The 16,385-nt window shown below is 37.7% G+C and overlaps 2 protein-coding genes across 3 annotated transcripts in view; one reads left to right on the top strand and one right to left on the bottom strand.

Annotated features, from left to right (window-relative positions):
• Positions 1-972: 972 nt before the first annotated feature.
• On the bottom strand, positions 973-5,353 carry LOC111194270 (immunoglobulin lambda-1 light chain-like). The gene is made up of 4 exons (XM_049467722.1): positions 5,244-5,353; positions 4,835-5,153; positions 2,847-2,887; positions 973-1,469 (listed from the first exon to the last, which is right to left on the bottom strand). The coding sequence occupies exons 1-4, from the start codon at positions 5,281-5,283 to the stop codon at positions 1,144-1,146; spliced, it is 726 nt and encodes a 241-aa protein (XP_049323679.1). The 5' UTR covers positions 5,284-5,353; the 3' UTR covers positions 973-1,143.
• A 7,781-nt stretch (positions 5,354-13,134) lies between these two features.
• aatka (apoptosis-associated tyrosine kinase a) overlaps positions 13,135-16,385 on the top strand; it is a 74,024-nt gene continuing 70,773 nt past the window's right edge. For both annotated transcript variants that reach the window (XM_022673436.2, XM_022673430.2), the window contains exon 1: positions 13,135-13,519. In XM_022673436.2, coding sequence (XP_022529157.2) covers positions 13,438-13,519 — 82 coding nt within the window. In that variant the 5' untranslated portion in view covers positions 13,135-13,437. The remainder of the gene's footprint in view (positions 13,520-16,385) is intronic.

Genomic DNA, 16,385 nt, shown 5'->3' with positions numbered 1-16,385 from the left:
ACAATATTACATATTTGATATTACAGTAAGAATATTTATGGATTATTTTATATTAAAATTATTAATTTAATCCATTAAAAGATTGAGTGAGTTTTTCTCTCATTCTAAAATGATGATCCACAGATAAAGCTCCTCATTTGCATGAAGCTAAAATAAGCTGAGTTCTTTCAGCAGGTGTATCCTGAGTGAGAGAGGAGGTTCACACTGATTAGTGAACTGAATCATCTCTTGGGGAAATCTCCACGTCAGTGCTCCTCTCTCTGATCCTTCACTGCCCCCTACAGCCTCTCCTCTCACATTCACTTTAACACTAATCCACTACAGAGTCTGTCAGTCCCATAAAACAGCAGAGGGAGAAACACTGTGTCCAATAATCTGATCAGACTTCATTAAATCAGCTCCATCATTCATTCCACCATTAGATTCAGTTGTACTGAACACAATCAAAGTGCTGTAGAATTATGAATATTTAATGAAACAGGGAGAGATGTGAAGAACAGCACAGCAGTTCAGATTCTCTCACCAACAGAACATAATGAAATGAAAGACAAAATGAAATGAGGAGCTAAATTGAAACGATTCAAACAGAACTGAGTAAAAAGTACAAATTGAGTGGATTTAAAAGAATCTCATGAAAATCGCAAGAAAGAAACAAATTCACCCAAATGTTCCTGAAACCCATCAAACTCTGCTCTTCCCGCACTACTGAGTAAACCACTCTCCTGCTGAACAGTAGACTGCAGTTCACGCTTCTGCTGACGGATGGCGCTCTTCACAACCACGTTACCAAACCCCGCCCCCTCCACTTTATTACCCCCACCCTCCATACCAGCCCTTATTCATTCCCTCCTTTTAGTACAACTAACTGCACATCCATCAGTAACTCAGATATGTTCACAATCAACTCAAACAATGCACAGCAAGAGTTTTTCACTTCTGCATTTTATTCAAATCCATCAAACAACTTTATTGAAGAAGAGAAAAGATGAAGGAGTACGTAAGCAGGAGATGATCCAGTGTTTGTTGCTGGAATCAGCATTCTTTCACTACACACTAAACTACTGTTTCTATTCAGCACTGCCAAGTAAGAAGTGTACGTCTGAAGAAGAAGAAAAGAATGAAGATGAACAGATGTGATCAGGTTCAGTCCATGCATTCAGACTTCTTCATGCTTTTACTTGTAGTTTTTGAGGCAGCAGCAGACACTTCACATGTTATGTCTTTATCTTTCTCCCACTCTGATCTCTCAATGCTCAAATAGCTGCTCAGTCTGAACTTCTTATTGGGCTGCTGCTCTGCAGAGCCAGTGCTCACTCCACTGCTGACCGCCTTTCTGTCCAGCAGCCAACGAACATCAGCATAACCAGTGGACATGTCACTGACCACACACACTAGAGTGGCTTTATTAGACTTCAGCTCTTCACTGGACGGAGGGAAGATGCTCAGAACAGGAGGAGGAGCAGCAGAGTCTGATTAGAGAAAGAAAGAAAGAAAACATTTATTACATTAGAAATGAAGAGAATGTGAGGATAGAATTTCACTGATAAACTCTAAAAACTCTGCATTTAAAATATGATGCCTTAAACATTTTCACAACATCAAACATTTTCCAAAAACATCATTTCAAATAAATCTTTACACCAAATTATTCCACAATGTACCAAACAATAGTTGAGTTTGTTTATCATATCTCCAGTGATGAGCTTGATTTCAGAGGGTTAAAGAGACAGTATGTGGAGATGAGTTCAGTTTAACATGAATAAAAGTTTAGTTTTTGGGACGTCAGGATAGAAAAGCTTTAAATGAAAATGTTTTATTAGAAGAAAATTGAACTTTATGACCCTTTGATCTAATTTAACTGGATTTTATTAATTATCTATTTTAAGTTTCCAGTGTCGAAAGTCAATATGAGAAACATTAGGAAATGTATTAGGTACTTTTCCAGCAGAATAATGTATCATATTATACATATAAACTCAAATAATAAATCTAATATTTTTTTAGTTCAAGTGTGAAATATATTAATTAATTTGTTAATTTCTTGTTTTAATCTAATTGTAACTCTACCATTTAAAAAAGACACTTCCCAAAAAAAGACATTATTGAAAAAATAAAGTATCAGACATGTATCAATTAAATATGCAGACTGTACAATCTGCAGTAAATATATATTCTATATATTTAACTGATTCATATATTGATTTAAATACATTCTCTGCACGTGACACAGTCTTCTTATTCGACTGATCCTAACTTCATTGATAAGATACAAGGTTTTCACAGTAATTATTAAAATGCTGAGAGATGCTGCAGCTCAAATATTTAATCTTAATCAGTACTTTAGTTATTTTCAGAGATAAAATATTTATTTCTGCTTTTATTATTATTTATTTTAAACTATTACTTGAGTGTGAGTGTTGACTATTGTTCTCTCCTCTGTGTATCATTAAGCTCTATCATTAAAACAACAAAAAATACAGATGCTTTTATTAATAACCATGAAAAATAAATTGATTCATGGTATTTTGTAGAAGGTAAAATTTCCTTTCACCCATAGCTGACAGTTTAAATCTCAAATCCAATTAAATACAGCAGTTCATTTAATATATTCCACAATTATTCTTAGTTTAATAAACTCTACAGAATATAAAATACACAGTAAATATTCATAAAAATACATTCAGTGATAGTAGAAGAGATTTCACATTCATATTCAATAAATCATGATTTCTCTACAGTTAATAAAATATAAGTTAAACTGAAGTCCATTTTTCCTGGTTAAATAGAGAAATGTAATGAAATATAAGATAATCAGTGTAATGTAGATAAAGAGAAGAGTTTCTTACCAGTGACGATCAGCTTTGTTCCTGGGCCGAATACCACAGTGCTTCATTTCATATCCTCACCCGTACAAAAACCTCCTCAGTTTCAGAAGTGAAAGTAGCGGAACTGAAACGTCCTCTAGACTTCAGCTCTCTCTTCTACTGTCTATGATCAGCACTGAGTCCTTCCACATCCCATTTCAGTCTCTGGGAATTCCACATCTCTGTTCTCCTGGGATTTCTTCACACGTCCTGCTCAAGAGAACTGCACCTATTAACCCCACTTTCCTGCTGCAGCTGAGAAATGTGCTGAATGAAATGGAGAAGTGAATGTGAGCAGTGAGGAGGTTTTTGTCATGATCTCAATCACTGTGATACGCCCTGACTAGCAGAACCATCCTATGTATAACAGTAATACACTGCAGAGTCTCCTACCTCCACATTACTGATTATTAACTGATAGATGATGTTTGAAGAGGCTTTATATGTGAAGCGTGAAGATGGAAAATCGGCTCCACGATCAGTAACTGAGCCACCAGAATTAGATCTCAACACAAACTGAGGAGCTGATTGTGGAATCTGTTTATACCAGTGGACACCATTGCCTTCATGCTTTGCGATGTTACAGTCCATGCTGATGGTCTTGCCCTGCTGCTCCGTCAGAACTGAAGGGGTCTGTGTCAGAACTTTCTGTGAACTGACCCCTAAAACATAAAGCAACATTGGAGCTGATGATCATCAATATCATTTTAAACACAATCAGAAACAATCAAACCCCATCAATGTAAAGAGAGAAGCAGGAGGAGATCTCTTACATGCCAGAGCAGGGAGGAGGACACAGAGGGTGGGCAGCATGTTGTCTGTGTGATCAGCAGAGTGATGAACAGAGTGGAGGATGAAGAGAGGAGAGAGAGCTTTCATAAGGAACTGAGGGAGGAGGAGTCAATCTGTAATCAGCCAATCAGCTGTGAGTTTGTTCACTGTAAAGATCAATAATTCTAATCAGTGCATCAATAATAAGATCTTATTTAAAGTTCTCAAGATCAGATTTGTACAAAATCATACAAGCATTAAACTAAATTGTACACTAGTTAATGAAAAACGAATGTAGACATTTGACCATCATACCTAAATGAAGCAATGGTATGAAAATGTTTGGTCACAGACAAATGAACACAATGGAATTTATAGATACAAGATCATGAATACAATAAGAAACAATCAAAAACAATAAATTCAGCGATAATAGCTTTTACGTATCTGCTGGTAAAAGTGTTTGAGTGAAAGCACTCATTGGATTGGCCAATACACAGAAAATGGACACCCAAAGAGCACAGTCTAGATCTTAGAAGTATAACTAACCTGTGGATCTCTGGGTCAGTGATGGAACCTGTTAGGGTTAAACATGGGTCTCATCATTACTCTACAGTTTTTAACTACATTTATACACTGACCACAGGGTCTAGATGAGGCCCCTTTTGAAGTTGGGCCCCTATTTGTCCCAGTAACAACATGTACAAACCCACTCACAGCCCATGTCCACCTGGAAATCAGGCAGCTCCTCATGATCCTGTTCTTTATACAAAGATTTATGCTGTTTTAGTAAAAGCCTGCTGTACAACATGTTCTCTACCTGCTGTTTATTGACAAATGGCTTGAAGTTTTTCCCCTTTTTCCAGAATGTAGAAACAATCCTTTAGATCTTAATGATTTTTTTTTTAACGTCAGTATAAGCAATTAAAAGAGTCTTCATAATGTGTGTGTGACAAATATAGAAAGCCATCTGTATCATAATTCAATTATAAATAACCTATTAAGATAAATTATCATGTTTAATTCTCAAACAGTAAAGAAATAAAACATTTTATTCGTTTGAATACATTTCAGGTCAGATCACTCTTGTAGTCTGAGGTTCTGTCGAAGTTGTTGTGTTTCCACTGTTGTCTGAAAGCAGAAGTGAATGTGAGCAGTGAGAGGGTTTTTGTCATGATCTCAATCACTGTGATACCCACTCATAAACAGAGCCGTCCCATGTAGCACAGTGATACACTGCAGAGTCTCCTACCTCCACATTACTGATGATCAAAGTATAATCTGATTTAGATGAGTGTGTTGATTTGAATTTAGAAGAGAAGCCAGATCCATACCTAGGAGAATTCCAGCCATGAAAATTCTGTAACACAAACTGTGGAACTCCTCCTGGAACCTGTTTATACCAACGAGCAGAGCTACCAGTAACAGTCCCCAGATTACAGTGCATAGTGGTGGTCTCTCCTTTAGTCGGTGTGAGAACAGGGGGATTCTGGGTCACCACAGTTACACCACTGACACCTGCAATAAAAGCAGCATCATGTTACATTAGTTGATGCTCACATTAGATGTAGGTGAATGCTGAGGAGCTCCAGTGTTGTGAGATCTTACATGAGAGAGCAGTGAAGAGAGTGCAGAGTGCTGGCAGCATCTTGTCAGTGTGTGATGCTCTCTGTGCTGAGTGAAGAGATGAGCAGCTTGAGGAGCAGATAAAGGAGAGAGTGCAGGGATGAGCTATAAGAGAGACAGGAGGGGGCAGAGGGAGGGGTCACTCAACTACACTCATCATAATAAAATTCTGCATGATGTGGTATCAACGGCAGTTGGAAAAGAGGTGGTGACTGACTTCAAATTTATCGGAAGAGGCATGTTCTTTTCCTCACCGTACTCTTGTTGGGGTCATTATGTGTGATAGGGGGAAGTCTTCATTAGTGTGTAAATTGGCTTAGCTAAATTGGTGAGTAAGTTGGTAAAATGATATTGGAGAAGAATACTGAGGTTACATAAAATTATTTACATATAAATTTTAAGGGGGCAGAGGGAGGGGTCACTCAACTACACTCATCATATAGGATCATCTGCACACTCTCATCATGTGCTACAGGATATGATAATGATTCATCTTCATATATATATCTCCTATATGGAGGAATTTAATATGAAACTGATGATCATGTTAAATAGTGATGTTATAATTTACACTTCTACATATTTCATATTACAGTTTATCAATTATTTTATATTAAAATCTTAATTAAGTAAAAGTTTGAAAAGAAAAGTTTTTCTCTCATTGTAAAATGATGATCCACAGATAAAGCTCCTCATTTGCATGAAGCTAAAATAAGCTGAGTTCTTCCAGCAGGTGTATCCTGAGTGAGAGAGGAGGTTCACACTGATTCACTGATAAATACATATGTTTTGGACCCTGTACATTTTATTCTGTGTACATTTCCCTCATGAACATCACTGGATCCTCTGAATTCAGAAATCATTCACAGAGGATCAATAAAGCATTGAAACAGGTAAAAACACTATCAGTATGATCTATCAGGTGATGTTGGGCAGTGTAGCCTGTGTTAGAGCTTTAAAACGCAGATAATAAGAGAATGTAACCTTAAGTTGCTCAGTGGTTCTCAGTTCAGAAGCAGCGCCTCCCCACTGGGTTAATTATTTAAGTACGCTCAATGGTTTATACTAATTACACACAGCTGATCCAAATAATCAACTATCTAACCTGGCTGAGGCGAGCTGTGTGATACAGCAGGAAAACTGAGCAGGACAGTGTTATTCCAGAGCCACAGAGCTAATCTAGCTAACTGTAAAACCATAAGAGGCTAAAACACTTAATGTAAAAAGGCTTAACAAGGGTTTTTTTCCCCCACTGAAATCTATTATACTGGGTGAGTAGTCCCAGCAACAGTAAATAATGTATTTTAAGTTGCTGGTGGAGCTGGTCTGTCAGAATAACCAAGGGGGTGTTGGACCAGTATAATTAGAGCCCATTCCGATAGGGTAGCGTGTAAAACAGCCGACCATGCCAATATCAGGCTGAAGATAGCTTCTATCACTCGTCTCAGCTACAATGGAAAACTTGCTCCAGCGTTTAAAGCTGTTTTGGAGTAACACTGTGCTGTTGGGTAAGTGATTTACTGCTGTGAAACACTCAGCTCTCCTCAGTGAGGGCAGTTAGTTTATTAGTGAAATCAGCTGTGTTTAATATGCTGTAAATACACGCCCGGAGTTCGCTGGTGTTGCGCCGAAAATAGTCCCCTGCTGATCTCTGCAGCCGCGCTGGAACGTCAGTTCACTCGGCTGTAGCATTATCTTAAAACTAGCATTTTTCTCATTATTACACTTAAACAATCTCATTATTCAGAGGATCCAGTGATGTTCAGGAGGAAAAAGTACACAGAATAAAATATACAGGGTTCAGAACACATTTATTTACCACAGAATGTGATGGAGGCGAGTTTTTGAAAAGCCCATTTATTTTCCTTATAGGCGAATGAAAACCATCAGCATTAAAAACACTATTTTAACTGCCCAGATTACATGCACATGTGGAGCTTGTTTGAGTAGCTCAACTGGGAACCAGTGCACATATGGATGCCCACCTAGGTCAGTGATTGAACCAGTAAGGGTTAAACATAAGCCTCATCTTTACACTGCCAAATTTATGCTACAATTGTACACTCAGCCTCACATGAGCATGTTTATTATACACTGATTATTATTATTATTTTTATTATTATTAAGTGACATTCATAGTAACTATTTGTGCATTTTTAGTAGTGCCTGCTTTAAAGGTTCTCTACTTACTCTTTTCTGACAAATAGATTTAAGTATTTCCCCTTTTTATAAAATTTAGAAACACTGCTTTAACTCTTAAGATGTTTTTGAATGCAAATATAAACAATTATAAGAGTCACCATCACGTGTAGTGACAAATAATTGAAAGCCAGGTGTATATAAAAAATTGCATTAAATTGTCATGTTGGAGTTCAGAGAATGTCTCACTTTACTAATAAAAAATGCAGCCAAAAATCTCATCAATATCACAAGTAAACATCTTTCAGCTGATTTAAGACAGAGCATAGGTGAAAAACACTGTAATCACACAGATTAAAAACTAAAGACTAAATGCTAGTATAAATTGGTAAATACATTTAATATAGTTATTTGCATCAGTCACAGTCAGACCAACAAATATATATATGAAATAAATACATTTTATGCATTTTAATTCAATTCAACTCAGTTCACAGTTTACAGTCTGAGATTCTGTTGGAGTTGTTGTGTTTCCACTGTTGTCTGAAAGCAGAAGTGAATGTGAGCAGTGAGGAGGTTTTTGTCATGATCTCAATCACTGTGATACGAACTCTTTAACAACGCTGCCCCTTGTCATACAGTAATACACTGCAGAGTCTCCTACCTCCACATTACTGATGATCAAAGTACAATCAGATAAAGATGAACATGTTGATGTGAATTTAGGAGCAGATAATCCAGATCCATATCTAATAGAACTCCAGGTTTGATGATTCTGTAACACATACTGTGGAACTCCTCCTGGAACCTGTTTATACCACACAGATTGAAAATTAGTAACATTCCCCATGTTACAGTCCATAGTGGTGGTCTCTCCTTTGGTCGCTGTGAGATCAGGGGGATTCTGGGTCACCACAGTTACACCACTGACACCTGCAATAAAAGCAGCATCATGTTACATTAGTTGATGCTCACATTAGATGTAGGTGAATGCTGAGGAGCTCCAGTGTTGTGAGATCTTACATGAGAGAGCAGTGAAGAGAGTGCAGAGTGCTGGCAGCATCTTGTCAGTGTGTGATGCTCTCTGTGCTGAGTGAAGAGATGAGCAGCTTGAGGAGCAGATAAAGGAGAGAGTGCAGGGATGAGCTATAAGAGAGACAGGAGGGGGCAGAGGGAGGGGTCACTCAACTACACTCACCATATAGGAGCATCTACACACTCTCATCATGTCCTACAGGATATGATAAAAATTATTTTTATGACAATGATCCATATAGTATTATGTGCTGCAACATATACTGATGATAATCTATGTAAGCATGCATTGCACTGTGTGAGAAAAGCAGAAAGCTTGATCAGAGGGCTTGCTGTGGTAAAGCTGTGTGGTCTTGATATGGTACATGCACTGTTGCTATGTAAAAGGATTGGCTGCTAATGGTGTATCAGGTGTTTACTCAGTGGTTCCAGTGGTGTTCCAATTGGTTGCTAGGTATTGTTGAAGAGTACAGACAGTTTGATGACTGTATGGTAAATGAAACTCTGGGGAGTAAATGGCGAGTCCATGAACCCTGGTGGCTGTCTGGGCAAAGAAACTCAATTGCTTAGTCATGTGCAGAAACTCACTGAGACTCACTCCTCATTCATTTCTGCACATGGACATTTCTGCAATTGGAGACCTGTCAAAACATGCTGTACGTGCAGTTTGGTGGCTGTCAGGCAAAGTGAAGATTGGGATTTGGTGAGGTCAAAAAAATATAGAATTAAGTTACTTTAAAAGAGTATATTCAAAATTAGTGCACTATAGGATGCTGTGGCACAGCCTAAGCTTTTGTCCTTAATGACATTTTCCCCCTTACATTACTTTTACATTTATACTTTAAGTATTTTTGAAACCAGTACTTGTACACTTTTACTTAAATAATAAAATAAAAAGCTTGAGTTGAAACGTCAACTTCTACTGAAGGATTTTAAACCCTAGTATCTATACTACTACCTACAGAGTAATAAATGGGAGTACTTTTGACACCTTTGTCTAAAGTAATGAAAGATCCACAGAATTAAATATATATTTTTTTCTTCACTCAGATAAGAAGGTTTTTTTTTGTTAACGTCTTTACTTACTTGATTTGCTTATCTGCCTTTCTGAAATGACTCAGTTACATCAACTCATTTGCATAAGGCTAAAATAAGCTGTGAGTTCTTCCAGCAGGTGTATCCTGAGTGAGAGAGGAGGTTCACACTGATTCAGTTCACTAATCATCTCTTGGGGAAATCTCCACGTCAGTGCTCCTCTCTCTGATCCTTCACTGCCCCCTACAGCCTCTCCTCTCACATTCACTTTATCACTAATCCACTACAGAAACAATATAAGAAAAAAAAACAATTGTATTAATCAGTGCAATTTGTTATTATAAACAGCTATTAAGTAATTTATTTAATATTTTTAATATTTTTACAGATCAGAAAAAGTTGAGACAGTATAGAAAATGCAAATCAACAACGTGTTTCCTTATTTCTTAATTTACTTTGACTGTTACTTGATTGCAGACAGTTTGTACCCAATATGTTTCATGTTTTTTTTGGTCAATTTAATTTCAATTGTCATTAAACACAAACAAAAAAATCTAAATAACAATGTGATTATAAACAGCTGATGTCAGCAAAGTGATTCTAATAAAAATAATAAAAAATAAAAAACACAAGAGTTTATAATTTCACTAAAGCTAGTAAATTTACAATTTACAATACTCTAAAATGTAAAATTTAGTAGAAAACCATCTTCTCTGTACAGTAGAAAAAGTTACTCCAACAAAACAGGATAAACTCTTTTTAATACCCCCAGTTTCAGAAGAAACCATCAATGAGCAGGTGGGACCGCATAGGGCATTGCCCCCAGCTGAAATCTGATTGAACTCTTAAGGTGTCCCTGTCCTGTCACTCATCTGTCCTTTATCAGAGAGCAATGATCAGATCATAGGTGGATGAGCCAAATAGGAATGTCCACTATGATTAAAGAGGCACTAAACCCTAAACCATATTTATTTCATTAATAAATTAAATGTGTTCCTTTGGAGTTTGGAAACACACCAGTTCTGCTTACATTTTTAAGAAACATTTCCTAAACTTAAAAAAAACGCTTTTATTGTGGTAATTTCTGCCTCTGCAGTGCCCTCTCAGATTCAACTGTGTTATAGATGAGGATGATGTTTCCGTGTACATGGACACTCACTATATACAAATCAGTCAAGTAATAAAACTGCCTCCGGTGACGTTCAATCATCTGCACCTCGCCTCTACAGCTCAGCCAATCAGCTCTCCCCAAGCTTCTGCTGACAGATGGCGCCAAATCTACCAAAAATGTATTTATTACCAAATAACCTTCTTCATGTTCACACTTTATTGGACACAACTCTATGTGCTAAATCTATTTGCATTCCACTATTCATATACAGGGCCATCTCAAAAAACGTGAATATCTTTAAAAAGTCACTTTATTTCAGTAATTCAGTTCAAAATGTGAAACTCATATATTATATAGATTTATTACAGGCAGAGTGATCTATTTTAAGCGTTTATTACTTTTATTGTTGATGATTTTGGCTTACAGCCAATGAAAACCCAAAAAATCAGTGTATCAGAAAACTAGAATATTATATAAGAACAATTAATACTTTTGCCAGTGTGGGCAGTGTGCTAAGTCCTGCTGGAAAATGAAATCTACATCTCCATAAAAGTTGTCAGCAGAGGGAAGCATGAAGTGCTGTAAGATTTTCTGGTAAAACAAAACTGCACTGACTTTGGACTTGATATAATACAGTGGATCAACACCAGCAGATGACATGTCTCTCCAAACCGTTACAGCTCTCTGCAATCACACAGCTCGCCTCAGCGAGGGCAGATAATTAGTTGATTTAAGCTAGTAGTTAGTTGAGTAAATTGGATCAGGTGTGTTGTAATCAATGTAAGACCGTAATTTACGTGAGCGTAAAGTCTGAACCACGAAGAGCGCCTGGATTGGTTCTGTTCTCTCAGCGATTTGTGGATTAATAACGTGTTCACAGCCTAATTGAATGTAACTCTTACACCTTACCGCAAACGAAGATTCTGGACCAGGTCTGCAGGAACAAGTAACGTTACCTGGTGGGACAATTTTAAAAATGAAGTAGAGAAAACGTCCAACTGTCTAGAGAATCCCTGTCCATTTCAGCGTTTTTGAGGGGTGTGGCGTTTCCGTGTGGACGAGGGTATTTTTGAAGATGCTGCTTGTGTGGATGTAGATATGTTTTAAAAACACAGGCAAAAACCTCCTTTTTTTTTTTTTTTAAATATCCGGATTCGTGTGAATGGGGCCTTAGTATATCTCAGCATTGTGACTTGGTTTCGCAAAATAATGACATAATATCTCAAAAGAACAACTTAGCATCTCAAAAGAACAAATTAGCATCCCAAAATAATGACTTCAAAATAACAACTTACCCAGCTGGCACACAACCGACCTTCAACGTTGAAATGTGGTTGAAATATAATTAAAGTAATGTGTGTTGTTGTTTCAAGGTTGAAACAACTTGAATCAACATTTAATGTTCAATGGTTGTGCTAACGTTAAAATTTTAACATTGAATCAACAATGTCCTCAACCTTCTGCCTTTTGAATCAGCATTTTACATTCCATCACCATATAATTTCTAAAAACGGTTGGCTGGAGGAATGAATCAGTGTTTTACTTCTATTTGCAGTAACTGCTTTTAATTTAACATCATGTTCATGTTCTAATAATTTTACTGTTTTAGTGTTTTTGAGATCAGATATTGAATCAGACTAGTAGTGTTGAGTAACTTTCTTTAAACTCAGATTTACTACAGTGATGTAGGTTTATTGTTAACACTTTGTTAACCATAGGATTTTCTAATTTTAGTGAGCTATATTTTATTAAAGGTTGAACGTCTGACATTGAAACAACGTTGCTAGATCAATGTTGATTAAACGTTGATTCAACCATAACATCTTCCTTGATCAACGTTGATTTAACGTTTATTCAACGTTGAAATGCCAGCTGGGTAGCATTTTAAAATAACGACTTAGCATCTTAAAATATCTGCTTGGCATTTCAAAATAATTATAAAATATATGTGCTGGATTTTTTTTTTTTTGAGTGGCAGGAATGGGCTTTCATATATTTGTTATTCACATATTAGAGTTTTTTTTTTCTTTTTTTTTTTCCAAAATCTTGTGGTCACAGCTCTACTATTCAAAGATAAACCAACACCTATAACAACACAGCAACACTGCTGAACTGCAGTGCAATCACATTTCCTCTCTCACTCTCTCTGTCTCTCAGTTTATTGAGGAATTAAAATCTCTAGTTTTTTTATTCTCATCAGTATGTAGCAGTTCCAGCTTCTGCAGACAGATAGCGCCAAATCCACCAAAATGCATGCATTACCAAATAACCTGCTCCATGTTCACACTGTATTTACAACCTGCTTATGAAGCTTAATTAATTAAGAACGCATGGAAGAGAAAATAGGCTATGCAGTAGCAGACTCTTTTGCGCGCGACTCTGTAAATCTCTAATTCCTGGTTTTGGAGAGGGGAAGTTTTATTGTGGTGGTGGAGGGGGGGGGTCTGATTTTTGGTTGGACTGATTGGATGTCAGCCAGAGGCTTGGTGCAGGAACAGGGGGGGGAGGGGGGGAGAGAGAGGTTCAGGAACAGCAGCAGCAGAAGCGGCAGCAGCAGCAGCAGAATAGCGCTGACTGAGGCTCGAGCGCCTCTGGAGAAGAGCCGCAGCACCAGCAGTGTGATGGACGCGGGGCTTCAAAGCGCACGGAGGGCTTTTCCAGCATCCGCGCGGTCAGTCGAGCGCTGCTGATGCGTCGCTACACCGGGATGCCAAAAGAGCTGGCAATGGAGGGGGTAAAATGTTGCATCTGAGCGCGTTCCCGCGTCCTTCGCTTCCTTAACACGCGCCAGTGCTCGCTCGTTGCGCACAGATTGCAGGACGGTGCGCGAAAGCCTTAACGCCTTAAAAAGGGACGATGACATCGTCGGTGTTTGTGGTGGCCATGTCTACAGCTTTCCTCAACCCCAGTTTCGCCTTCAGCTCGCATTTTGACTCAGGTGAGTCATGAGATCTATGAGTCTATGGTTTTTGCTTGAGGTTGATGGATTAGCTGGTATACATGCATGATCAATCTGACCAGCAAGACTTATACATAACACCAAGGTTATACTAGTTGACCAGCTTGACCAAGACCAATCTGCTTGAGCAGCATAGCCACTAACTCCAAGCTGGTTGATCAGCAAGACCATGCAAGTCGACCAGATAGACTAACCAGGATGATGAGCATGATTTAAGATAACAAACCAGCATAGCAAAAAAACAGATCAAGGTGGTTGATCAGTATGACCAGAAAGACCAAGCTAGTCAATTAGCATAATCAACAAGACCAAGCAGGTCAGTTAGCATGAAAAGCATGACCAAAAAGACCACCAAATCAATTAGCATAACCAACAAGGCCATGCTAGTCAATCATAATGACCAACAAGGACCAACCTGATCAATCAGCATGACCAACAAGACCATGCTAGTCAATCAGCATAACCAATAAAACTAAGCAGGTCAATCAGCATAACAAACAAGACCCAGCAAGCCTAATATGCATGATGAGAATGACCAGAAAGACCAAGCAAATCAATCAGCATAACCAACAATACCAAGATAACCAATCAGCATAATCAACAAAACCATGCGTGTCAACCAGCATTACCAACAAAACTAAGCAGGTCAATCAGGATAACCAACAAGACCAAGCTGATCAGTTAGCATGATAAGCATGACCATAAAGACCAAGCAATCAATTAGCATAACCAACAAGACCATGCTAGTCAATCATCATAACCAGTAAGACCATGCTAGTCAAAAATCATAACCAACAAGACCATGCTAGTTCATCAGCATAATTAACAAAACAAAGCAGGTCAATCAGCATAATCAACAAGATCATGCTAGTCAATCACAATGACCAAGCATGACCAAAATCAAGAGCTGATTAACCAGCTAGCTCACCAGTATAGAGAATGTTTTCTTTTGGATGACCAGCATGGTTTTCAACCAGCTTCACCATTTAAGATGAGCTCAGACCATTGTAAACTAGCTATTATAATAAGCTTGTCTTAAACCATGTTTTCAGTAGCAATATATTTCAAGAATGGTGGTATTCTAATACATGGGAAAGAAATCTGTGATGTGTCTGAATGTGTGTGTGCATGTGTGTGTATTTCTGTGCAGTGGAATGTCATTGTGAGCCCATATGCTTGCCTTTCCACATAGCAGTGTCATATAGCAAACCTCATGCTTTTATATTATAAATGAAGTCCGTGGTGACGGTTCAAAGGCAAGATATTTAAGTTTGCTTCTGTCAAGATCCTGCCTTTCACTTCCTCTCCTCTCTGTGGTCATCTTTCTTGCGTAATATGTCTGTATTTTGGCCTCATGCCATTGGTGTTTACTCCCCAGGGGGGTCACTGTTGTCTCAGGGCCTTGCCACCACCATGGATTTTAAGGTTGTGACTCACTTGGGTAGCCTCTGCAAGGGCTAGGTTCTGCTTCTGATCTGACTTGTTCAGTTATGATACTGATACATAAATTTTATATAACAATCTTTCCTCTATATTAGATTATACAATACCAGATACCAGTCTGATATCATTGTTGAATTGATACTGTATATATATTGTATATATACCTCATTATGTGGGAGAGACTCATGGTGAGGCTTTATGATTGGCTTAAATGTTGCTGTGCTTACTAGGGATGCATCAAAAATTGGGTAATTTGTAATGTAACCAAATCATTAATGCCAAACAATCTTTGCTTTGTTGGTATATGTTATATGATGTTAGCGGTCAATAAATATTGCATTTTAAGCAATTTTGTAATTGCTTTTTCTTTAAAAAGCTTTTGGTCGACTATTTTATTTAGTTTGGTTTTGGCCATAAATATCAAATTTGGTGCATCCTTAGTACTTACTTTGTGAACCTAAATACACTAAATTAACCTGTCAATATAAATGCAAATAATGGCTATTTATTAGTCAATAAAATAACAAATAACTCTGCATAATCTTGGCACAGAATTGACATTCAATATGAAATAAAGAACAGATCTGTTTATTTTTTTTATTATAGTGCACTAGAAACATATGTCATAGAGGACTAATATTACCACTCACAGTGGAAAGCACAGCAGTGGTTGGTAATGATTGTGACCGGCGACATCTGGCTTAAATTGTCCTTGAGAACAGACAGTTTCCCTCAAGTCATTGTGGTGTTCTTTAGCTTCCGTAGGACATGGCAAATGTCATGGGACATGATACTAGTTCCTCTCCAACGTCACTTTTCTTGTTAGGGTCTAACTTTACTGTCTCTAGTAGGTTTTGGAGCATTGCTGTGAGGATTTGATTGCATTTAGTGACAAAAGCTTCAGTGACATTGTAACCAAACTCCTCACAAAAGTACTGGATGAAGCACCATTGTTCTTACATTCCATGATCCACATTGTAACATGTACTGAAAATGTGTCATAGAAGGCTAATATTACCTCCAACAGTGGACAGCACAGCAGTGAGTGGTAGTGATCGTGAGTGGCGGTGTCTGGCCAGAATTGTCCGTGCCTAGTGAATTACAGTTTAAATGAAAAAATAAAAATAAAGAAAAAAAATAATTCATATATTTGCTTACAGCTGCACACTCATACACAGGCATGTAGACATGCTTTTATTACCTTTTTGGTCTGGATTATACTTGGAAATATTCACTATAGGGACAAAAGTGTTGGGACAGCTGCTCTCTTGATGTTTCTTGATGTTAGTCCTGCTTGTGTTGGGTGAGTAACTTTCTCTGCTGTCCAGGGAAGACCTCCTACTAGATGTTTGAACATTGATGTGTGGATCTGATTGTGTTTGTAATGATTGTACAAGACATA

The sequence above is a fragment of the Astyanax mexicanus genome, chromosome 19 (genome assembly GCF_023375975.1).
Source record: "Astyanax mexicanus isolate ESR-SI-001 chromosome 19, AstMex3_surface, whole genome shotgun sequence".
Lineage (NCBI taxonomy): Eukaryota > Metazoa > Chordata > Actinopteri > Characiformes > Acestrorhamphidae > Astyanax > Astyanax mexicanus.
This window is presented reverse-complemented; position numbering and strand designations above follow the sequence as displayed.

Coding starts and splice junctions, on each gene's coding strand:
- LOC111194270 (XM_049467722.1), bottom strand. CDS start 5,283: ATGCTGCCAGCACTCTGCACTCTCTTCACTGCTCTCTCAT. Junction 2,888..4,834: donor TGGGACGGCTCTGTTTATGA/GTGGGTATCACA, acceptor TATGAAATGAAG/CACTGTGGTATTCGGCCCAG. Junction 1,470..2,846: donor AACAAAGCTGATCGTCACTG/GTAAGAAACTCT, acceptor TTCTCTAATCAG/ACTCTGCTGCTCCTCCTCCT.